Source organism: Pelodiscus sinensis, chromosome 1, assembly GCF_052426305.1.
Source record: "Pelodiscus sinensis isolate ZL-2025 chromosome 1, ASM5242630v1, whole genome shotgun sequence".
Classification (NCBI taxonomy): Eukaryota; Metazoa; Chordata; order Testudines; family Trionychidae; genus Pelodiscus; species Pelodiscus sinensis.
This window is the reverse complement of record NC_143052.1, coordinates 83,097,191-83,118,147: the sequence shown is the minus strand read 5'-3', so window position 1 is coordinate 83,118,147 and position 20,957 is coordinate 83,097,191. Positions and strand designations below refer to the sequence as shown.

General features: G+C 40.4%; 2 protein-coding genes across 8 annotated transcripts in view; one reads left to right on the top strand and one right to left on the bottom strand.

Moving 5' to 3' along the window:
* The window catches only part of LOC102456527 (uncharacterized), a 52,444-nt gene extending 47,747 nt beyond the window's left edge, over positions 1–4,697 (top strand). Inside the window, 3 exon segments of the mRNA XM_089779813.1 lie at positions 1,425–1,567; positions 4,587–4,624; positions 4,627–4,697. Coding sequence (XP_089635939.1) covers positions 1,425–1,567; positions 4,587–4,624; positions 4,627–4,697 — 252 coding nt within the window.
* The window catches only part of VEZT (vezatin, adherens junctions transmembrane protein), a 126,324-nt gene continuing 106,790 nt past the window's right edge, over positions 1,424–20,957 (bottom strand). For 4 of the 7 annotated variants that reach the window (XM_075933499.2, XM_075933503.2, XM_075933510.2 and 1 more), the window contains one exon: positions 1,424–19,473. In XM_075933499.2, coding sequence (XP_075789614.2) covers positions 18,932–19,473 — 542 coding nt within the window. In that variant the 3' untranslated portion in view covers positions 1,424–18,931. The remainder of the gene's footprint in view (positions 19,474–20,957) is intronic. The other 3 variants (XR_016350231.1, XR_016350230.1, XR_012905188.2) reach the window with 3 other exon arrangements.

Genomic DNA, 20,957 nt, shown 5'->3' with positions numbered 1-20,957 from the left:
CAAATCCATGTGTGTGAAGAGTGACCCTCTCAACAGTGATTTCTGCTAAAAAAGAATCCTTCATGGTATCAATACTACAAGCTTTTTGATTGAAAGAAAAATGTGTCAAACTCACAAATGGGTGACACAATATCATTATATCTGCTTTCACCTATGAACTTAAAAATACCTGAGATTACCAAGGGTTTCTCCCATTTATCCATTGTAAGTAGTGTCTTGTGCTGTGCTTTGCACTGGTTACATTTCAAATAAACAAACCTTGGTTTGAGCACAAAATGAAGAAAATCCAGTAATCATATTTTTCAAAGAAAAATTAGCCTTTTTACAAAAATATTTTTTGCAAAATGTTTATATATATGCAAACAAATATTTGTGTGAAAATGTTTATATATAAACTTTGCAAATATATGATAAATTATATTGTATTTTTTATATATGCAATGTCTTTTTTCATGTAAATTGGTGTAATTTTTTAACAGAAAACTTTAACACAAATGTTACCTGTATTTTTCATTTATCAAAACCCTGAATTTTTTCAATAAATGCTGAATACCCCTGAACTTTTGGTAAATACAAATTGTTCACAGTCATTTTGATAACACTTTTGATGTTTTCAATAAATGTTACAAAGTTACAAAAGAATAAAAAATGATTCAGATTAGAATATTTCATAATTGAATATAAGTACCTGTACACATTTTTAAACGTTTTGCAAAACAATACTGTATTTTTTTTCTTTTTGAACAGCTCTAATTATCTTTAGTTTCGTGTATTAACTGTCAAGGAGAGATGAGTCCAAAAGACTTAGTTTATGCCTGAATCAGTGTGTCTGTGAAGCAGAAGTGCAGTCTAAATCCTGCAAGTCTAAAGCATTTATTGTGTGACCTTTGTCAAATCACTTACCTATCTAAATTCCAGATGGGGTATAATATTTACCTGATGAGTGTAGTGCAAGGCTTCATTAACATTTGTAAAAGGTCGGGGGAAAGGAGGCACATTCCTATCGTCTCCAAAAATGTTTGTTAAAACACTGAACTAACACGGTAGGTACAATGCAAAACCAAGTACCCTCATGACATTTTATTGTGCCCATTCACCTCCCATTCACACTACTTTCCTTATGCCATATTATACTTTACCTAATCCAGATTGCAATGTCCTCAGGGCAGGTTATCTGTTGTGTTAGTTCATGGAGCACCCTACAGAATGTTGTCCTCTATGCATGGGAATGAGATCCTGTCTCTGAGACACTTCAGAAGTATGACATTTTAAAGAAAATAATGTAAGGCCAAAGCTCAAAGAAACTATCCATGGAAAAAGCTAGGCTACTTCAGTGTCATTCTTTTCAGTTCCTTGACCTAATTTAAATAACAGATGGCTGTTCCTATTTTAATATTCTGAACTTTTTCTGTGTTTCTTGACAGATGTATATTCAAGGAAAGCTGCTCTTTGCCAATTATATTTTCAATGGATATAGCAACTCAGCTAAAGACCTTCAAAAACAAATAGCAAAGACCCGAGGTGATTACCATATGGGCTACTGTATACCCAATGATTTCAGATTCAGGTATTTTGCTTTTTCGGTATCTAATTACATTCTGAGAGCTTTGGTTTCTTTGTCCAGTTTTTTCAAATGTAATTTGTTGTGCTCCAAAACAACATAGGCAGTATTTTCAACATCAAAAGAATGTTGTTTATAACTCATTCAGGTATTGGCTGTAGTATAAGTACGGACAGAATTGTTTACTGCCAACCTCATGTAGGCTGCAGAATTATTTTTAGAAAACTTGTTATTGCCTTGTATTGAGGAGATCCTGGGAGCTAAGTGCATGTTCAGGCCAGTTCTGCCACTCCTCTCTAGCCAGCCTGATCTGTACTTGGCTTTTTTAAGATATGCCAGGTTTGCTTTTTTGGAACTATGCATGAAGATTCAAAGACAAAATATAAGACAAATTGCATTAAAATCCAGAAAAATCTCTTGGCAACATACTTTTCCATAATTTATAGTTAATAACTACAAATGTATTTTAAAAGCACAAATCAGAATATAGCAGCCCAGGGTTCAATTCTTTCCACCAGCACACTGAGCATATAGCTTGGGGATTATTATGAAGTAATATTAGAAAGGCTGCTGGAGTCATTACTCTCCATTAAGTTACCTGGCAAACCAGAAAAACTTAATTGGAAAAAATGAACATGTGATAGCATAAATGAATAAGTGCTTTTTTAAAAATCAGAATGGGTGGTTGGTACTTAAGAATTTTCTTTTTAGCATTATTTTAAAAGAATTTCATAAACAGTGGGGTTAAAATCACTGGTTTGAGCCAAATTAATACTGGCAGGAACAATGCACGTGCAAATCCCATACAGATGCTATTCTCCTACTTTTGGGCCTCCCTTGCCTGGAAGCAGCCAGTTGTGGTCATTTGTGTGGCTCTTTTGTGGTAAGACCAAAAGAGGGGAATAAAATCAAATACCTTTTCACTTGTGTTTTGCAAGACAAGATTTGAATCCTGCTGTCCAGAAAAGAGAGGTTAATTCACTTACGTTTCACTTTCCAAAAATGTAGGTTTGTTGTACTCAATAGAACCATTATTTTATGGTGTTAACTGTGTTTTAACTTTTGGATGATTATCATAATTAGTGGTGTGTGTGTGTGTGTGTGTGTGTGTGTGTGTGTAAATCTCACACACACACACACACCCACCCACACACCCCACTAGATAATGACATCGAGACCCAGCCTTGTTTTGGCTGCAGAGCTGTTCTGCTGCAGACGGAGCACTGGGAAATCTGCCCGAGTTCCCCAGTGAGCACTGACCCATCAGGCACAGCTCACTCCCTTGCTGCAGTGCTCACCCCGCTTACATCGCTTCCTGGGGAGGGGGAGAGGTGATGTGCTTCTGCCTTTTCCCTGCCGGCTGAAGTACGGGAGGAGGCTGGGGCAAAATGTTGCCTCAGCCTTCCCCAGCCTGACCAGAATCGGCCCCAGGGGAGACCATGGAGGAGCAAGGTGGGTGGGAGGGAGGAGGTGCATTCACACCCTTCGCATCCCCCCATGTACAGGCCTGGTAGAGGTAAAGCAAGCTTTGAAAAACTGCCAGTTATTCTATAGAAATTCCCAAAGGTTCCTCTGAAAAAGGCAAAGTAGGAAAAGAAGCAAAACCAACATTTTTTTTTGGAATATATATTAATATGCAGCCCTTGGGAATTCTCTATTAGTATTATAGCAGTTGTGCCCAAAAGGCTCCAGACGAATCAGAACCCAAATGTGCTAGGTACAAATACAAATGCAACTATATTCCAGCATCAGCTAACCCCTATATTTTATATTGTGTAGTCACGGTCTAGTTCATTTTCATGTGAACAGCAACCTAGAATTAATCATTGGACAGTAATGACAAAAGGACATGAGATATTGCCCCAGATACAATGCATAGCCCTTTGCTTGGCAGACTTTAGCTACCTCTGACAGATGCCAGAGAGATCTGTCTTTTTTTATATACATTGAGCTTGGCAATAAAATCTCATTGAATTGAACAGCAAAAAGGTGGAAAAAGGGTGCTAGCCTCGTTAGGGTCATATTTTCACTAATGTAAACTTGTCACTTCACGTGTGAACAACCAGAACACATACTGGAGGAATAGGGGTTAGGGATAAAATATGGAAGATAATGGGTCTCTCCAAAAGCACTCCAGACTTGGCTCTTTTCCCATTCAAGTCAATGGTGAGCTCAAGACAATAGAAGCAGAGTTAGGCCAATACTGACTAAGGCTGGCCTATGCCTACACCACAGAGCTTACAGCAGCACAGTTGTAGCCACTCTATGCCAATGGGAGAAAGCTCTCCCACTGAATAATTAAAAGACTCCCAAAAATGGCAGTAGCTATGTCGGCAGATGCTCTTCTGCTGATATAGCACTGTCCACATCAGCACTTCTGTCATTGTGACTTAACCTCTGTGATTTCCATTCCATGCAACTGATGAAGTGGTTTCTACCCACAAAATCTTCTGCTCAGATAAATCTGTTAGTCTTTAAGGACTACAGAACCCATCATTCTTTTTGAAGATACTTATTAACACAGCTACCCCCTCTGAGAAGGGTTACTTGTATCACACGAGGTGTGGTTTTTTCACATCCTTGAGCAACATAAGTTATACTGACAAAAGTGCCAGTGTAGACATAGCCTTAGTTGGTTCTCTTGCTATCTGGTTTATGTGCATCCAAGATTGTCCTGTCCTGACCCAAAACTGGTGCATTATAAGGTAAAATATCTGTTGACTCCATCCAATCATCTATTGACTCCATCCAATCATCAAGGTTTGGATCCTCACAGGGGAAGAGGGGAAATAGTGGAGTTGGCCTTTTCCATCCTATTTTCATGTGGCTAAAGTACAAAATGATCCTCACAGAGACATTGGTAGGCATTTGGAGAAAATGGCCATACCATCTTAGTGCTAGGCGATTGTTTGATAGCATGGGACATGTTTAGTTAGAGTTCACCTGGAATTCAAGCCATTTGATGTTTTCAAACACACACAGGGAATCACACACTGATTGGTGTCCAGCTTTTCTATCTTGACAGTTAGGGACCATGTTTCAGTCTTATAAATCAGGATGACTCACGGCTGAAATATCCTCAACTTTGTTTTTCTGCTTATCAGGGTGTTTGAATTGCAAAAGGTGTTCTCGATGAATTGTTCCATCACAGGGGCAGTAGGTTTGCAGAAAATTTGGAGGTACCCAGAATACACCCCTCCCCCTCTGAAACTGCCTCTTCCCACCTGCCTAAGGCCCCAACAGGGAGATTGGGTGGAGGAGGGACACAAGCTCTGGGAGGGAGTTTGGATGCTGGATGCAGGCTCCGGGCTGGGACAGGGGATTGGAATGCAGGAGGCAGTGAGGGGTTGGGCTCTGGGAGGGAATATGGGTACAGGAAGAAGTAAAGAGTGTAGGCATTGGAAGGCAGTTTAGGTGAGGGGTGCAGCACCAGCAGCACAGTGGAGCTAAAGTGGCTTCTGGACACTCATGCTGCATGGCTGCTACTATATCCCTGTGGGCAGAGCGTGCGTGTGTTCATACACCGCTCTAAGGACACAGCATGCGGAGACAACCCACCCCACCCCACCCCACCCCAATGTGTTGCTGGTGCCAGGGCCCCCTAGGCCATTTCAAATTGCCTGGAGGTGGCAGGCAGGCCAGGGAATGCACTGGGGGGAGTGCATGGGGACTACATACAGGGCTGGGGAGAGATCAGGCCCCAAATTTTGCTGGAGCTGGTTCCTGGGCCCAGAATATTCCTGGTACCCAAGCACCACAGGCCCACAGAACTCGCCACATATGCTCCATTTCTGACTATGCTTTTGCAAGGCTGTCTACTTTTGAAAAACTCACTCTGGGAAAAGGAGTCCTAGCATGGATAGGTTGCTGAGGTAATGTCATCTAGACCAGCCCTGAACATGATCAGCTGATGTATTTGTCCCAGTTGTGTGGCTGATCTACATTTAAGCTCACAGTGTTGCGGCCATTTACAGTTGTGCAAGGTTGGGGCATTGTTAGAAAAACACCAACAGAGAGACACCAACAGAGAGAAAAACACCAATTGACTGTCCATGCTAGGAGATCAACCCAACCCCTGGAAGAACCTTTGGGAGGGGAAGTTTGTGGGTTTGCCAAGGGATGATGCCCCAGTGGTTACCTGCTTAGCCATTCCACCTCCACAACCTGTAGATTCCCAGATTTCCAGGAAAAGACTGTGTATGACAAGTTAGCTCTTTTGTCTTCCTCCCCATGCCTTTGAGCCCACTGGAGTGAGGGATTTTGACTGTGTTCATTACCTCCAAAGTGTAGGGGATAATGTCTGCAACCAGTTTCTGCAGTAGGGAAGACCAGACAAACAGTCTGTGACTCCAATAGGGATTAGCATTTGGAATGAGTAAGCTGATCCAGACAGATTGCTAACATTCTCTATCCAAACTTTGGATACACTTTTTGGAATTTTGCATTTCTCCGTGCAACCTCTCCCTTCTGTCCCCCGTTTCTGCATGGATCAGTTGCTTCTAAATCAAGAATGTAAGCAGGATTATCATGTCAGAGGCTGTTCTTTTAGCATTTCCATCCCAAATGGAATGGAAGCTACTGGAAATGTTTCAAGGAATTGTTCTAAGTTTTCCAGCCCAAGTTTTTGTATACAGAGCCAAGAGGTCAAGATAGTTTAGATACCCTTTGGATTAATTTCTGAACCCTTAGGTGCACATCCAAAATGGACTTATTGTATATAATTAATTAGCAGGGAATGGAAGAGACAAAAGTTGTTAGAGACAGAAATGACCATGAGATCACAATTCCATCCCCAAAATAGGTCCCCGATACCTCCATTCCCCAAAGAGATGACGTATCTAATGTTAAATTAAGAAGAAATCTTAAAGAGCTGGGGAAAGGTGCAGGGGATGGAATGGAATGGATGTGAAAGTACAGAAGAGGTGCCCTTCCCAGAACTGCCTCCTAATGCTATTTTCTTTATTTGAACCTAAATTAAATCAGCATCTTTGCCACACAAATCAGCATTATCTCTGAAACAATGATAAAGCTGTGGAAAAAGAAGCTCTGTGTGCGTCACTAGGCTTAGAGCAGCCAGAAAGCTGTGTGTACATATTTATGTAATTTATATAGCTACCAAAGCCAACACTTTGCTGCTTTGTAGGCTATACAACAGTTATGGGGAATATCTGAGCTCTCTTCTTTACCTTAGTAAACCACTATTCCCAATAAGGTCTCCTCTTACTCTCTGTTGCTATTGCACCATCACTGTGACCCAGGTTCATGACTTCCATATGATTTTTCAGTTCCTGTCTCCCTGAACTTCTAGGAAGTGCCCAAGCCAAATGGGTTCTCTCTTTAACATGTCAAGAATCTAGAATTTCCTTTTCTTTTCTTGTTCTCATCACTTAAATGCCTCTCTGCATCTTCTACCTCTGCTAATGCATCCTTCTCATCTATTTCCTTTCACCTTGCTTTCCACTCCGACCTATTCAAAATGCTGTAGCTAAAATTAAAAATTTAGTTCTCTTACCTGTAATTTGTCTTATGAGGAAGAAAAAGGTTTCTTCTTGCCCTGCTAGTATGGACTGCCTGTTAGCACCCTCTACTGGCATGCCAAGTAAACAGCATTCATGTTGCTTCCCAGGTTAGGATTCCAAAGGTAAGAAGAATGAGGGATGTTTAGAAACAACAAAGATTTGATCTTAAAAAAAAATCAGGATGTATGTGCTCCCCGTCTCCTCATAAAATGTGAAATAAAACCAGATTTGCCACAGCCTCTCCCCACCTCCCAACAATCTGAGTAGGACCATTTACTATCTCCACATGAAAAAACATTCAAAAGTTGCTAAATGTAATAAACCCGATGTATGATCCGGATTCAGAGGAAGCAAAATCATCTTTAAGGAAACTAATTTTATTCTTCTGTGTCATGGGATTCTTTCTCCTATGGACTGGTAGCTGTTGGGAAGCGGGAAGCAGCAAGCAGTAAAGAATATACCCACGTTATGAATGCAGAAGAACCTTTCTGTCACTTTCACAGTTTTTTGCATTTTGCGCTGTTATGGTAGATCAGCTAGGCCATGATAGTTCTTTTTTCCATGTGAATGGCTACAGTTCCCATTGGGACCCTTGAGAAGAGCATACCTATTGAATTCTTCACTGCCCCACAACTCCAAAGAAGCTAATGCCAACCTGGCATTCCTAAGCTGACCACCTGCCCTGTACACGAGGTCACATCTGAGCTCCCCATTCATCCAGGCTGGTGTTGACCATGATGCAGAATCTTTAGCTCGGGGTTTGGAAAAGATGGGCACCACTATCGGTAGGCCCATATTCTGAGTTTGTTCGCTGCAGTGCCTGAAGGGGTAGAGGTGGAGCACTTCCAAAGAAAATCATACAATCAGCTGAAAGCCTTAGTGGCTAGCGTGCTGATGCCTGGGGAGTGCTAAAAGACTCCTTGCTGAAAGCTTCAATTTGTTTGAATTCCTCCTTGGTTAATAACACAAGGCCCAAACTAGTTCTGAATAGTCCCAATCCAGATGTAAGCATACCCAAACTGAAATGAAGGAGCTTTTCTGATTACTTATAATGACTCCATAAAGTTTCAGAGGTCGATGGGTTTATGGAGCATGGCAAGCTCTTATCTCATGGGACTGCATCTTCACCAGTAGATTATTCAGGTTGTGGTAGGTCTGAGAGCCCTCTTATCTCAGACAAGAGCCAGGATGGTCATCAATATCATGAACACTTGTGGAGCAGATTAAATCTAAAGAGCACTGCCTGGAACCAAAGATGGAAGCCCACAATCATAAAATGTGGGAACCTTTGGTGGTAGGGAGGTGTTAGAACATAAAGCTAAAAGTTTCATTTAAATGTATGGAGGTTAAGAAATGTTGGGGGGGGGGGACTAGTTCTTGGCTCAGCAGAGCTAAAGCCTGAAATAAATTTTCACACACAGTGGTTGAAGGTGGACAGAAATAGAATGAGAGTTCCAGACCTTTTTAATCTTTGCAGAAGATCTAGTATGGAAACCAGAACTTTTTTACTGCAGGCCAACATTATTGCTTCTAAACAAAGTAGGACCCTGGTCTTTTCATATGGACTTGGGGCAGATAAGACATTAAAAAAAGCGAAGAAGATATTTAAAGCCTGTGAGGTCTTGCGTGAACATTTCAAGATCAATTTTTTAGAAGTGGTACTAGCCAGTGTTAGAAGAAATAAGGAATGGGAGCCATTTGATGAGGAGGATGACTGTACCCTGATCAACTTCTGGAAAATATATTACTTAGGGATTCCTAACTTACCTCAGTGTACTTCCCTGAAGAGACGTGAGCAGGAGGAAGAAAAAAACTTGGCAAAAACTCCTGAGGAAAGGAGACCTCAGAGACACCTGCTGGAGAGATCTCTGGTTCAGTACTCAAAGGCAGAAGATTGAGGAGTGGCTCATTAAGTCAGTCTGTAGCATGTTCTAACAGTAAAACTATAATGTATGGAGCGAGAAAGCAGAAAAGTACATATTTTCTGCCTTTGGATCTGGCAAAAGCAGGGGGGGGGGGAACCCCCAACATTTCTAAGTTTAATGAAAGTGTGGATTCATACTACAGACAATCTTTTTCTTCCCTGCTGCTCAGACCAGTTACTTCTCTAGCTCCTTTCACTGGCTTCCTCTTATCTTTTGTTTTGGAGGTCAAGTTTCTCTGTCCTCCCCTTTAAAGATTAGCAAAATTCTTCTCCTATCTCAGTCTCTGATCACTCACCCCAAACGCACCATTCTCTTAAACCAGGTCTACACTAGCTTAAGGTATGCAACTCCAGTTACGTAAAATACATAGCTGGAGTCTGCTTACCGTAAGATGAGCTTGGTGCCATCTTCACAGTGAGAGGGTGATGGGAGCAAACACTCCCGTCAGCTTCCCTTACTCCTCATGACTATGAGGAATATCAGCACTGACCGAAGCTGCCCTCAGTGTCCGATTTAGTGAGTCTCGACTAGACCCACAAAATCAAACACCAAACTGGTCTCCAGCATGGCAAGTTGAGATGTGGCCTTAGTGTCTGTCTTTCATGCACATGCCACCTATGCCCAGAACTCCCTTTTTATCCCACAAGGTGTGCACACTTTCCCTTTCCAAATCCCACCTCACAACTTGCTTCTCCATAAAGTCTGTAGTACTAATGCACATCAGTAAATATGCTAACACCCACCATTGAGACTAAACACAAAATCATTCAGTGACAGAACTTGCTTCTGAACTCCATCTCTCAGTACATTATTTTATATCGTCAATCTACTTAGACTAAGCGCCTACACACAGGATTTCCTTCTGTTTCTTATACAATATGTGTACAGTGAATACTTTGTCAACTCTTAAATAACTGGATGAGTTGCACCAAATTAGAAGTCCATAGTACAGTACCCTAACTGTGACAATATTGCAGATTCTAAACATGGTCCTTGTTCCATATAGGGCTCAGAGCAATATCATACTTGTGGGCTGAAAAACTGACATTTAAACTCGGGGCCATTCCATGATCATCTTGGAGATATTAGCACTAAAAGGTGCACAGAAGGAGGATGAGGAAGAACAGTTTTTAATGAGAGAAAGGAAGTATACAATAATACAGCTGATAGAAAGAAGTACACAGTATAAGACAAGTGTCTAATATATTAATAGAGAACTTCAGAAACAGAAAATTTCCAATGATTAAAGAAAGTGACTTGCTCAAAAGTTACAATCTTATGTCTTCATATATGTACATTCTTGGCAGTATAGGAAACAAGTACAGTTCTTACATAGAAAATAGTAATTGTCCAAAGTGGTGGTATCTCTTCCTTCCCAAAGAATATGTGCATTTAGTACATTATGAAGAATACACAGAGGCAGCTCAAAACTTTCAGAGAAGAAAAGAAAAACGTAAAGGACTTTTTCAGTAAACCGATGTCTCTCTAATAGCAGCAATTGGATCAGTTCTATATTCAAGATAAAAAGTATTGGAAATGGCAAGTGATAATAATACTTAGCTCTTACATAATGTTTTCATCACTAGAATAAGCAAGATTTGTGTACTATGCAACATATCAGAACTAAATTATACAACAAGACCTAACACAGCAGAAGATCCCTTCTACAAGCTTCCTTTCCCTAAGAGACCAAGCAATTTCCCCTTCATTAGTGTGCTGCCATAAACCAGCTTTAAGATTCCTATCTTCCCTGTGGACATCAGGCAGCAGCCAGGAATAAGTAGTGGGATATTTCTGATGAGTCAAACCTGGGTGGAAAAAGGCCCAGGAACGGGGCAGGCAATTGTTAACCAGAAACCCAGGTGAAAGATAAAAAGATGTCTGCCTTTTGGAGCTCCTATCACCATCAGAGCACAGCTCCTGTCTTCACCGCATGCTAAGCATGGAGGTAAGCAATCATAGGGTCAGTTCACCTGTGGTAGCCTAATCTGCAATAGCATGACTACAGTACAGTGCTGCCATGCCCCTTTCTTGGTGTATCTGATCGTGACAAGGAATACAACTATCTGGGCACACATCCCAAAGTCCAGCTCAAAGCTGCACCAAGATTCTCATATGTTTGTATAGTAACATGGCTGCATGTTGAGACATGGCCTTGTTACGGGGCATTGCTCTGCTGTATCAAGCACTGAAGAAGGGTAAAGCCAGAAAAACTGAAAGCAGGCACCTGAGCAGAGTGGAAGATGAATCTGAGCAGAGGCAGATTGATAATGCACCTGTGGTCAGTGAGTTTATGGGATGGGATTAGAAGACCATCATGTCTTGATTGTTGTGACTGCCCATGACTATGTCTTCACTCCATCTAACCTCAGGGGAACAAAACACATTAACAGCTACCTTGGGAGTCTGCCCTATTGCACTGTGTAGCACAGAGGCATGTAGATGTGTCAAGATGCAGCATGTTAAAGAAAAAACCCACAATTTAGCATGAGTTAAATCCGCAGTGAAGACAAGTCCATAGTCTAAAAACAATGTGTGGGAGCCACATCTTCATCCCATCCCCAGCTGTCCTGTCTCCCCTCTTCAGGAGCTCTAAAGGTGTTCAGGGAGAGCTCCATTTCCTGGGACCTTTGGGAAAGAGAGGCCAAGAAAAGTGACTCACTTATTTTAGAACTTGACACTAAAATTGCTGTTACTTCCATACCCAATATTCAGTGCTCTGCAATAAGTCCAAATTACAAAGTTATTTGTAGACGCCAATATGAACTTGAGCTGCAGTACATCTTGATTTCTGTTTTGAATGTAATACTTCCAATATAGTCCATGTCTTATGTTTGGGTTTCAGTTTTCTAGAGGACCGCTTGCAGAGTTACCCTTGACATATGAAATCATGCCAAAATGTGAATTCCGAGTACATTTCTAAGATTATTTACTGACTGGTAGACAAAATATTGGATCATGTGACAAACACTGAAGCAAAAGTACTGTGGTATATTTTAAAATATGAAAATCTTTGTTGCATTTTTTTCTCGGTTTCTGATTATTCTCTCAAATGTTTAAATGGATTTTGAGACATTTGTAAATAAGGCTAACATGGTAACATGGGGCTCTATTATAATTAAATTGTCATGGAGGATATAACTCCAGCTGAGAATATTAAAAGTTAACATTCTGTTTCACTGAAATGACTGTTTTTACCTTTTAGTAATGGAGTAGGAAAAAAATGATGGAGCATCAATCATCACACAGCCAATAAGACTTAGGACATCAGTTGATTGCTTGGTGGACATCATCTGGAACTGACAAATTCTAGGGTTTGTGGTCATTGACTGAGGAGGATGTGAAGAAGGGAGTGAGTGTTTCTGGTCTTTACATGGAAGGGGTGGATCAGGATTGGGCCAGGAAGGTTGAAGGGCTTATCTATACAGCAAGTAGCTGCATGGTAAACTAGGATGTGAATCTAGAGTGCACCAGCTGAATTACTGCACAAAGACTAGCTAGGTCTATACTGCACAGTTATTTTGGAATAAGCTATTCCAGAATAGTTATTCCGAAATAGCTTATTTTGAAATAGCATGTCTACACTGCAGGGAAGCCTCAAAATTAGTCCAAGGCAGGCTTCCCTAAAGTAGACATGCTATCTCAATTTAGAGCCTAAGAGGATGGCCCTGGTGAGGGGCTATTTCAAAATAGCAGAATTAGAGCATCTACATACGCCTTATTTCAAAATAGCTATTTTGGAATAGGCATTATTCTTCATAGAATGAGGTTTACAGAAGTCAGAATAAGCCATCTGTTATTCTGAAATTATTTTGAGATAACGGAATTGCTACGTAGACATACCCCGAGAGTCCGAGAGTGTGGCATGACTTACTATGTTTTCAAGAAGTAATACAGCAAACTCCACTGTGAGATTTTCAGTGTGCTGTAGCAGTGTCCTCATAGGACGGACATTACTGCTCTACAAGCTTCTGCACTTAGAATCACACCCTGGCTTGACAGCAGTAAAATGCTGTGCAGACAAGTCCAAGTCCTGACCAGACAGCCTGCTTGTCTACCTCTGATACCCATATATTTATAGCTACTAAACTTGTAAATTGAGTGTGTATAGTATATCTTCATACACAATATGCTGTGATATGTGCTTGTTCAGCCAAGCTCAGATCCGGGGTCTTAAATGTCCAGCTGGTATTTAAATACGTTCTGCTAGGCATTTATGGATTATATTAGACCAGGTGGCAACTGCTGAAGATCAAACTAGGTTTTATTTTGATTCAACAACTTCCTGTGTTGCATGGCAAGGAAAACATTAATCACAGAAATCCTGGTGAATATGAATACATTTTCCTCCACCAAAACAAATATTTTCTTTCATTTCATCTCAGCTAGACATATGGAACAGACAGACAACTAGTCCTCACTGAAATGGGAAAGTTCAGTAGCTCAAAAAAGTTTGTTGACTTTCTCATTTGCAAAGAAATTAACAAAAAAAAAAATGTCCAGTGAAATCAATAAAGCGTCATGTGCGCAAGGAACACAGATGTAGGGTAGTTTGGAAACTCAATAAAACCAGTTACTCTTGACCTGGTCCATCAGTATTTCTCCTTATATGTCGAATAGGTGATTTCAAGTCTGCAGTGAGGAATAGGAATGGTTTATCAGCAGCTCAATTATCTTATTACTGTAACAGCAACAAGAGAGGTTGGCAATTGCTGATCTTACTTATTATTGATACAAAGGTGTCTACTTTGAAAGTTGTGCATTGTTTAAAATTCAGTAAACGCACGTACATCAGTGTATGAATTTTCACTGTATTATGTTATTTAATATAAAAAATGGTGTTCATCAGAAATAAATATTTCTATCATAGATATTTGTCTATAGTCAAGTGTTTACTTGCTACTATACCTGTAAAACTTAAGGACAGAAATTAGATGGGCTATCAGATTACAATCAAATCTAGGAAGGTGATTTTTGCAGTTAGGATTCCTTCTAGTCGGATCTGGTCGAGAAGAAATACCTTCAACATTAGTTAACTATAGATAACTGTGCACTTCTCCAAAACATTATGAAGCTATTAATTTTAAATGGGTTATGGAAAATGTATTTACTGTCAATTCTACTCACTGAAAATGCTGGCTACCGAGAGACATCAGCTCACTCCTGTATTCAATGTGGATGTCACGCTAAAAACAATCAAATTTTTCAAAATTAAACAAATCTCGAAGTATTTTGTTCCATTAAGGTCTCTCTGCAGTTATCACTCTAAGAACATTGGGCAGCATTTGTACTTCTATATGCACAATATGTTAACACAGTGCATGGGCGCTAATGCAGAACCCTGTATGGTACCAATATGTAAAATGCAGCAAGAAATGTAGGTGGTCAAAAAAAACCCTAATCAGCTCAAGAGGCTCCACAGCTTGAAAACAAAGACTTCTGAACAGACCCCATCAAGAGGAAATTTGGACTATAAGGCTACGTGTACACTGCAACACTATTGGAGTATCCCGAAATTGCTATCCTGCGCCTTCACAGCAAGCCTGTTATTTCAAAATATAACAGGCTCACTATTCCAACATCCCTGTAAACCTCATTCCATGAGGAGTAAGGGATATTTCAGAATAGCAGATTATTACAAAATAAGCTATTTCAAAATAAGATCAAGTAAGATACACATTTTGCATAGCTCAAATTGCGTATCTTATTTCAAGCTCTTGTGCAGTGTAAATAAACCCTCAGAGTCTAGTAATACATAGCTGAAAGCAAGTTATCAAATTAAGGGAGACCATTCTTTGGGTGGAGTGGGCTGTTAACCAAATTTTTCTGCATTCATTTATTATAAATAGCCTTAAAGTAGATTGGCCACTAGTACAGTTACATGTTGCGTCTTAAATGGACGCAAGTGTAAAAGTATGTGCGTCTGATATTTTTAAGAACTCACTGAATAAATTTGCCAATTTTATTTGCATTTAATAATCAACTGAGTTAGTCATGAAAAGCTTGTACGGGTTGAACCTCCCAAATCCGGGAATCTGGTTCAGCAACATCTGTGCTGATGGACCAGAATCCCAAAGGTGGGAGCAATTCAGAGGTTGGGGAGCCCTGACTGGGCCAGGTGGCATCTCGGTAGTCCTCCCTGCCTTGGCCTGGGAACCTCCAGAATTAGCTGGGGAGCCCTATCCCTGGCTGGGGAACCCCTGACATTAGTGGGGCCAGGCAGTGCTTAGGAGCTCCTGCCCAAACCAAGCAACCCCCAATATCAGCTGGGCCACATGACTGGGGAGTCCCGGTCCCAGCCGGGGAATTCCCGGCTGCAGCTGGGCTGCTGGCGGCCAGGTGGCTCTGGCCAGGAACCCCGAGAACATCACACTGGCTGCAGGGACGAGGTAACCATGTAGGGGAATCCCCTGGCTGAAGCGGGGCTAGCAGAGGCAGGTAACCAGAATCCCCAGTGGACTGGGGTGGCCCTAGCAGCGGGGCGGTGTGGCTGGGCAGCCCTAGCTGGGGAACCCCTGGTGCAGCAGGAACACTGAGGAACACCCTATGGCAGCAGGGCTGGCAACAGCCAAGCAGTCCCTACCAAGAAAATCAGGAGACTTTGGGGCAGCAGGGAGAAGTGCCTGTGCCAGAGCCCGAGAGTGGGGCAGTGAGCAGGGGAGCATTGACTTTCCCTGGTCAGCAAACTCCCTGGTTCAGGACAGATCAGGTCCTGAGGGTGCCGGACCAGAGAAGTCCAATCTATGTTTGTTTAATGATGATGAAATCTAAGATTGCTTATTCCATGGCTTTATTCTTTTCTCAAACATGTTTAATTTCAAGTGATCAGAAAAAGTGTTTTCTTTGCATCTTTTAGCCAGGTCTGCAGTAAACACTGTAGAAATTACTGCCTCAAACAAGAGCTATGGGGGTGTATTTTTGTAGTCGTCCAGAGCATTTGCAGCTCCCGTTAACTTTAGCTAGACTTGTGAGAGTAGTGAAAATCAAGTTCCAGATAATTTTGTAAGTACTTATAGTTTATAGTGTTGTTGTAGCCATGTTTTCCTAGAATATTAGAAATACAAAGTTGGTGTTGAAATATCTTTTATTGACCAACTTCTGCTGGTGAGAGACACAACACAGAGAGTTTTGTATTAGCTTGAAAACTCTCTCACTCCAACAGAAATTGGTCCAAAAAAAAAGATATTCCCCCTCACCCACCTTGTGTCTCTAATATTTTACACTCATGTAAAGAAGATAGGATTCCATTATTTGGATTTAGGAAAAAGAAAGACAGTAATATTGGGATACACAGCCAGAACTCATGAGATGCTGGTGGATGAGCTGATGGAAAAAATATCAGTGAAAAATAAAATTAGATGAAAAGAAGAATCAATTAGAAAACTCCATCAGGGCACTTGGTGAACTTGGGTCAAAGACAAGGAAGACTTCTTTTCAATGGGAATGACAACATTCCACACACACACTCCCAGTCTATTTAAACTAGTTGTTCTACAAATAGAAAGACAACTGCCTACCACAGACAGAACGGCATCAATAGTTCTATTTTCTCATCTATTTTCTCAGAAGACCCCTCTCAAGGAACAAACTCTGCTACCGAAAGGGATGCTTAGCTGCTCAATACATCATGGTTGAGGGAAAGACTATATTTCCTAGGCATTATTCATTCTACAGCCTTCATCCACATACATTTAAATAAGGAAATAGCATACACTACCATTGCCAAACAAAGCATTTAAAGACATTCCCCTTGCTTTAGTCAGAGCGCAAGGCAGCAGAAGAAACAGGGAGAAGAGGGCAGAGGACACATTATGTAAACCATGATCCTAAGCCACTTACTCCCTCCATTACATGTTAATATTTCCCCATTTGGGGACTGTGAAACTTCACGTATTTACACCACAATGTTTCCTCCAAATCAATATCAGGTCAGGGAGAAGGTTGCAGGGCAGAGTTGGTCTTGTTACAAAATGGCCAAGAGGATGGTCTCTCAGGTGCTGAGGGTCCACTGAGCTGTGTTTGCTCCACATTATCTCATGGCAGCACAACACCCTCAGGAACTTCACTGCCATTAAGTTCCTGATAATAAGTGTATCATACCCCACACCCAAGGAGTTGGCAGATGCAGAGGAGTTAACAGGAGTAATTATTGGCCTGATTTCTGAATGGAAATCCATTCATGTCCCAAGGATCCAGAGATTCTGTCTACTCCCTCTCAGCCTGAGCCATGGAACTCTTACTCGGAAGATGGGTTTCCTTTGTGTCAGAAGGTAGGAGGCCAGTGCTATTAAACCACTGGTCTCCCTTTTGTGAAATTAGCCTCTTCTGTGTCACAGTTCATGCTCTTTAAATCAGTGCTGCAGAGAGAAACAAATAGCAGAGAGAGCAAACAGTTTGGGTGTGTTTAGAGTTCAGAGTTTTTTCGAAAAAAGTGGCTTTTTTTTTCGAAAAAACTTTACCTGCATCTAGACTGCTGCTGTGATCTTTTGAAATTAAATCAAAAGAACATGGCAGTTGTTTCAACTGTGGAAAACCTCATTTTATGAGGAATAACGCCTTTTTTCGAAAGTGCTCTTTCGAAAAAAGGTGTTATTGAATGCAAACAGTGTTTTTTTGAAAGAGAGCATCCAGACTGCTTGGGTGCTCTCTTTCGAAAAAACGGCTCTCTTTTTTGAAAATACTGGTTGCTGTCTAGATGATCTCTTTTGAAAGAAGCTTTTTCGAAAGATTCTTTTGAAAAAGCCTCTTTTGAAAGAGGCTTGTAGTCTAGACATAGCCTTTATGTTTAGACTTAAGTGTCAACTGGGTTACAAGATACAGCTTAATTTGAAAGGATATAAATGCATGTCCTCTGCTGATCTCTTAGCCAGAGAGGATATAGCTGCGATACAGGGAAAAGTGAAGGAACATTAGGAAAAAGCAAGTTTAACATGTAAATAAAATTATTGTACAGAATTTAAAAAAAATACTCATTTAACTTAAGTTTAAAAATTTACTTCAGGACTTAACCACAGTTCTTCAAGAGAACAAATGTATACTATCCTGGACTTTGTAACCCCTGTGCAAATTACCTAATTCACACTTATATTATGGTTCCACTTACAAAATGCCAACAAATCACTGAAAGGTGTTTTTCTAAATGGTTAAAGAATTGCCATATATTGTTACACAGTCCAACAGGCTACTTCTAGCCGTCTATAAAAACCTACTGATGTACACAGTCCCTAACACACACTATTCATGTCTATAATTTGCTTATAACATTTATTATTTATGAATCCATTATAAACTATTTATAAATGGAACCTTAATATGAAGACCAATTAACTTCATACTACATTAGCCCAATATTCTAGGGCACGTAAACTTTCACATTTTTATTTAAAATCTGGGAGAGTCTTTAACCAATGAAGCTACAACTACCTACAGTTGTTAGCAGCAGACACTAAAGGCAAAGCAAAAGAAGTGGGGGAGACCATATGACACAACATATGCTATTCAAAAAAATTGCTGTGACTTGTGTTATAATTAACACTGCTACTATGGCAACAATATCAGGAAATGAGAGTCAGATGAAATTCAAGACACAATTTTCTCTTCTTTTTAGAAAAAAAAATATAAATAAAGCATAAAATAGTAAGGTAAGTTCAACAACCCACCAGTGTTGTCATCAGAAGGAGACAGATGACTATTTGTGGGGTCCAGCCTCTAACTCCTTAGCTTACCTGAATACCATCATCAATATACTGGGAAAGCCCTATTGAGAGCTTCATATATAGGGAACAGTAAGCATTACACGGAGATCTCAGTTTTTCCAATCTAGCATTTCCCTCTCTGAATCCATGCCTCAACTTTTTCAATCACATCGCCTGCCTTTTATGGAATTCAAGTAGGCAATGCAATGTTTAACAAAGTTCATGTAGGACTTATAATCCTCCTTCATTTTCAAAGTCTCTGTTTTCATCCTCATTCTCTTCAACATGGTTTTCATTCTTCTCTGTCTTCTCTTCCTCCTCCTCATCTCCAAAAGTCTGTTCTTTTAAGGTAGTAAAAGTAAGTGATCTGGCAGCAACCTGTGCAGCCAGACCTGATGTGAAGTTGAAATCTGTTGATCTATGGAGCTGAGCCAGCCTTTGCTTGATGGAGGACTGTAATGTGTCCCTGAGAGGGGGCTGCAAAATCTCCATTCCATCCACACCAGTTTTTTCCAGTTCATCTCCGTCACCCTCACATTGGTAACATGTATTTTTTAGAGACATTGGAGATCCACCTGCATCAGCAGCAATGTCTTTGTTTTCACCCTTCATAGGCTCTTCATATAAATATTCAGAATTGCTTTTTTCACTCACAGTGACTGGACTAGTGTCCTTCCGATCTGAATGATCATTAGCTTGGTTACTGTCCTGAGCGGATTCCAAATTATGTATGGGTTCCACTGCTTCTACAGAGGACAAGGGCTTCACTGCAGCTTAAAAAAGGGGAAAAAAGGGGAAAATGACTAAAAAAAATAACATCCCATACATAATTCAGCTCTGTGTCTTAAGAGATGGAAATGAAAGTTAAAATGGGAAAAATAAAAGTATATTTTCTGACCAGAATGCTGAAAATGTAAGGTAATGACTACTAGATCTACATAGTCTTTAAAACTCATTAGACATAAGTAAAAATACTATTACACAGAGCTTATGTATTTTATGGAAATTACAAGTAAAATCAGTTGCTGCATCTTACACTAACTGAACTATCTTTCTTTAAATAACATGTATCTAATTTAGTAAAGATAACTGGAACATAATAAAAATGTCTTGTAGGTTTTACACATCACAACATATAAATAATATATGTATATATACAATAGGAATACGTTGTCCTCACAAATAAAGAGTGGTTTAATTTAGCCTCTTGATGTTAGTGGTAGCAGCGAGTCCCATTGCCAGCAACGGGATGCTTGCCAGGAAGTCTCTCCTCTCAGTGTTAGGGGTTAGTACAACACGATACAATTGCTTCTTGAAGAACAGACGTTTTTCTTTATAGCAAAACGATACAGTGTCCATTTCCAAAAAAAAAGATCCCTAAACTGCAGTAGCTCCTTTAGAATAGCAGCACGAACATATATAAGAGCAGCAACAGCAGGTTCCCATGTGGCATTCCCTTTCTAATTCCATTCTGACTTTACCCCTGTAAGCAGAGATGAAAATAACTCTGGAAAATACACAAAAGTTTTTTGGGAAACAACATTACTGCATTAGGTTTTTTCCATTGCATCCTATTTTAGTAATATTTATTTTCACTAACTGAACATGGGAGTGTTTTGATGGTTGTCATATTAGTAACTGCTTTAATTAACATACAGCTTCAGGATTCAATATTTTTTTAAACCACATATCAAAATTCAACAACAGTAGACCAATTTGGCCTCACTTGCTAATTGTTCTTCTAATGGAGTGGCCTTTGCACTATTCTGAAGCGAATACCTGTGTATGTCTACCAACTTGCTTCTGGAGGCAAGAATATGCAAATTTCTCTGTCCATTCCAGCCCTTTAAGAGCCAGTTTTGGTGCCTACATGGCCAAAGGAGACTTGTGATGATGGAGAATAATGGAAAGATAACTGCGGAGGAGCAAAATCCCAAGTGGTAGAAGGCCAAATGCCAGGGACAGATCCAGGGTGAGATAAACCTTTTGTGGGCCCAGTGCCAAATGTATTTGTGGGCCCACATTGGGAAGGATTGTAAAAGACAGGAGACTGACAAAGAAGTTGCCTTTGACACAGCACACAGCTTCATGGGTTTTGTTTTCAAAACGTATGAGTGTAAGCTATATATGGAGGTGGCTGCCAATAGGGTACCAAGAATGGCAGCCCTAGGGCAAAAACAATGGACAGAAGCAAACAGAGTTATAAAGGAAAAACAAAACAAAATAAAGCAGAGTGGGTAAAACCAGCTAACAAGAG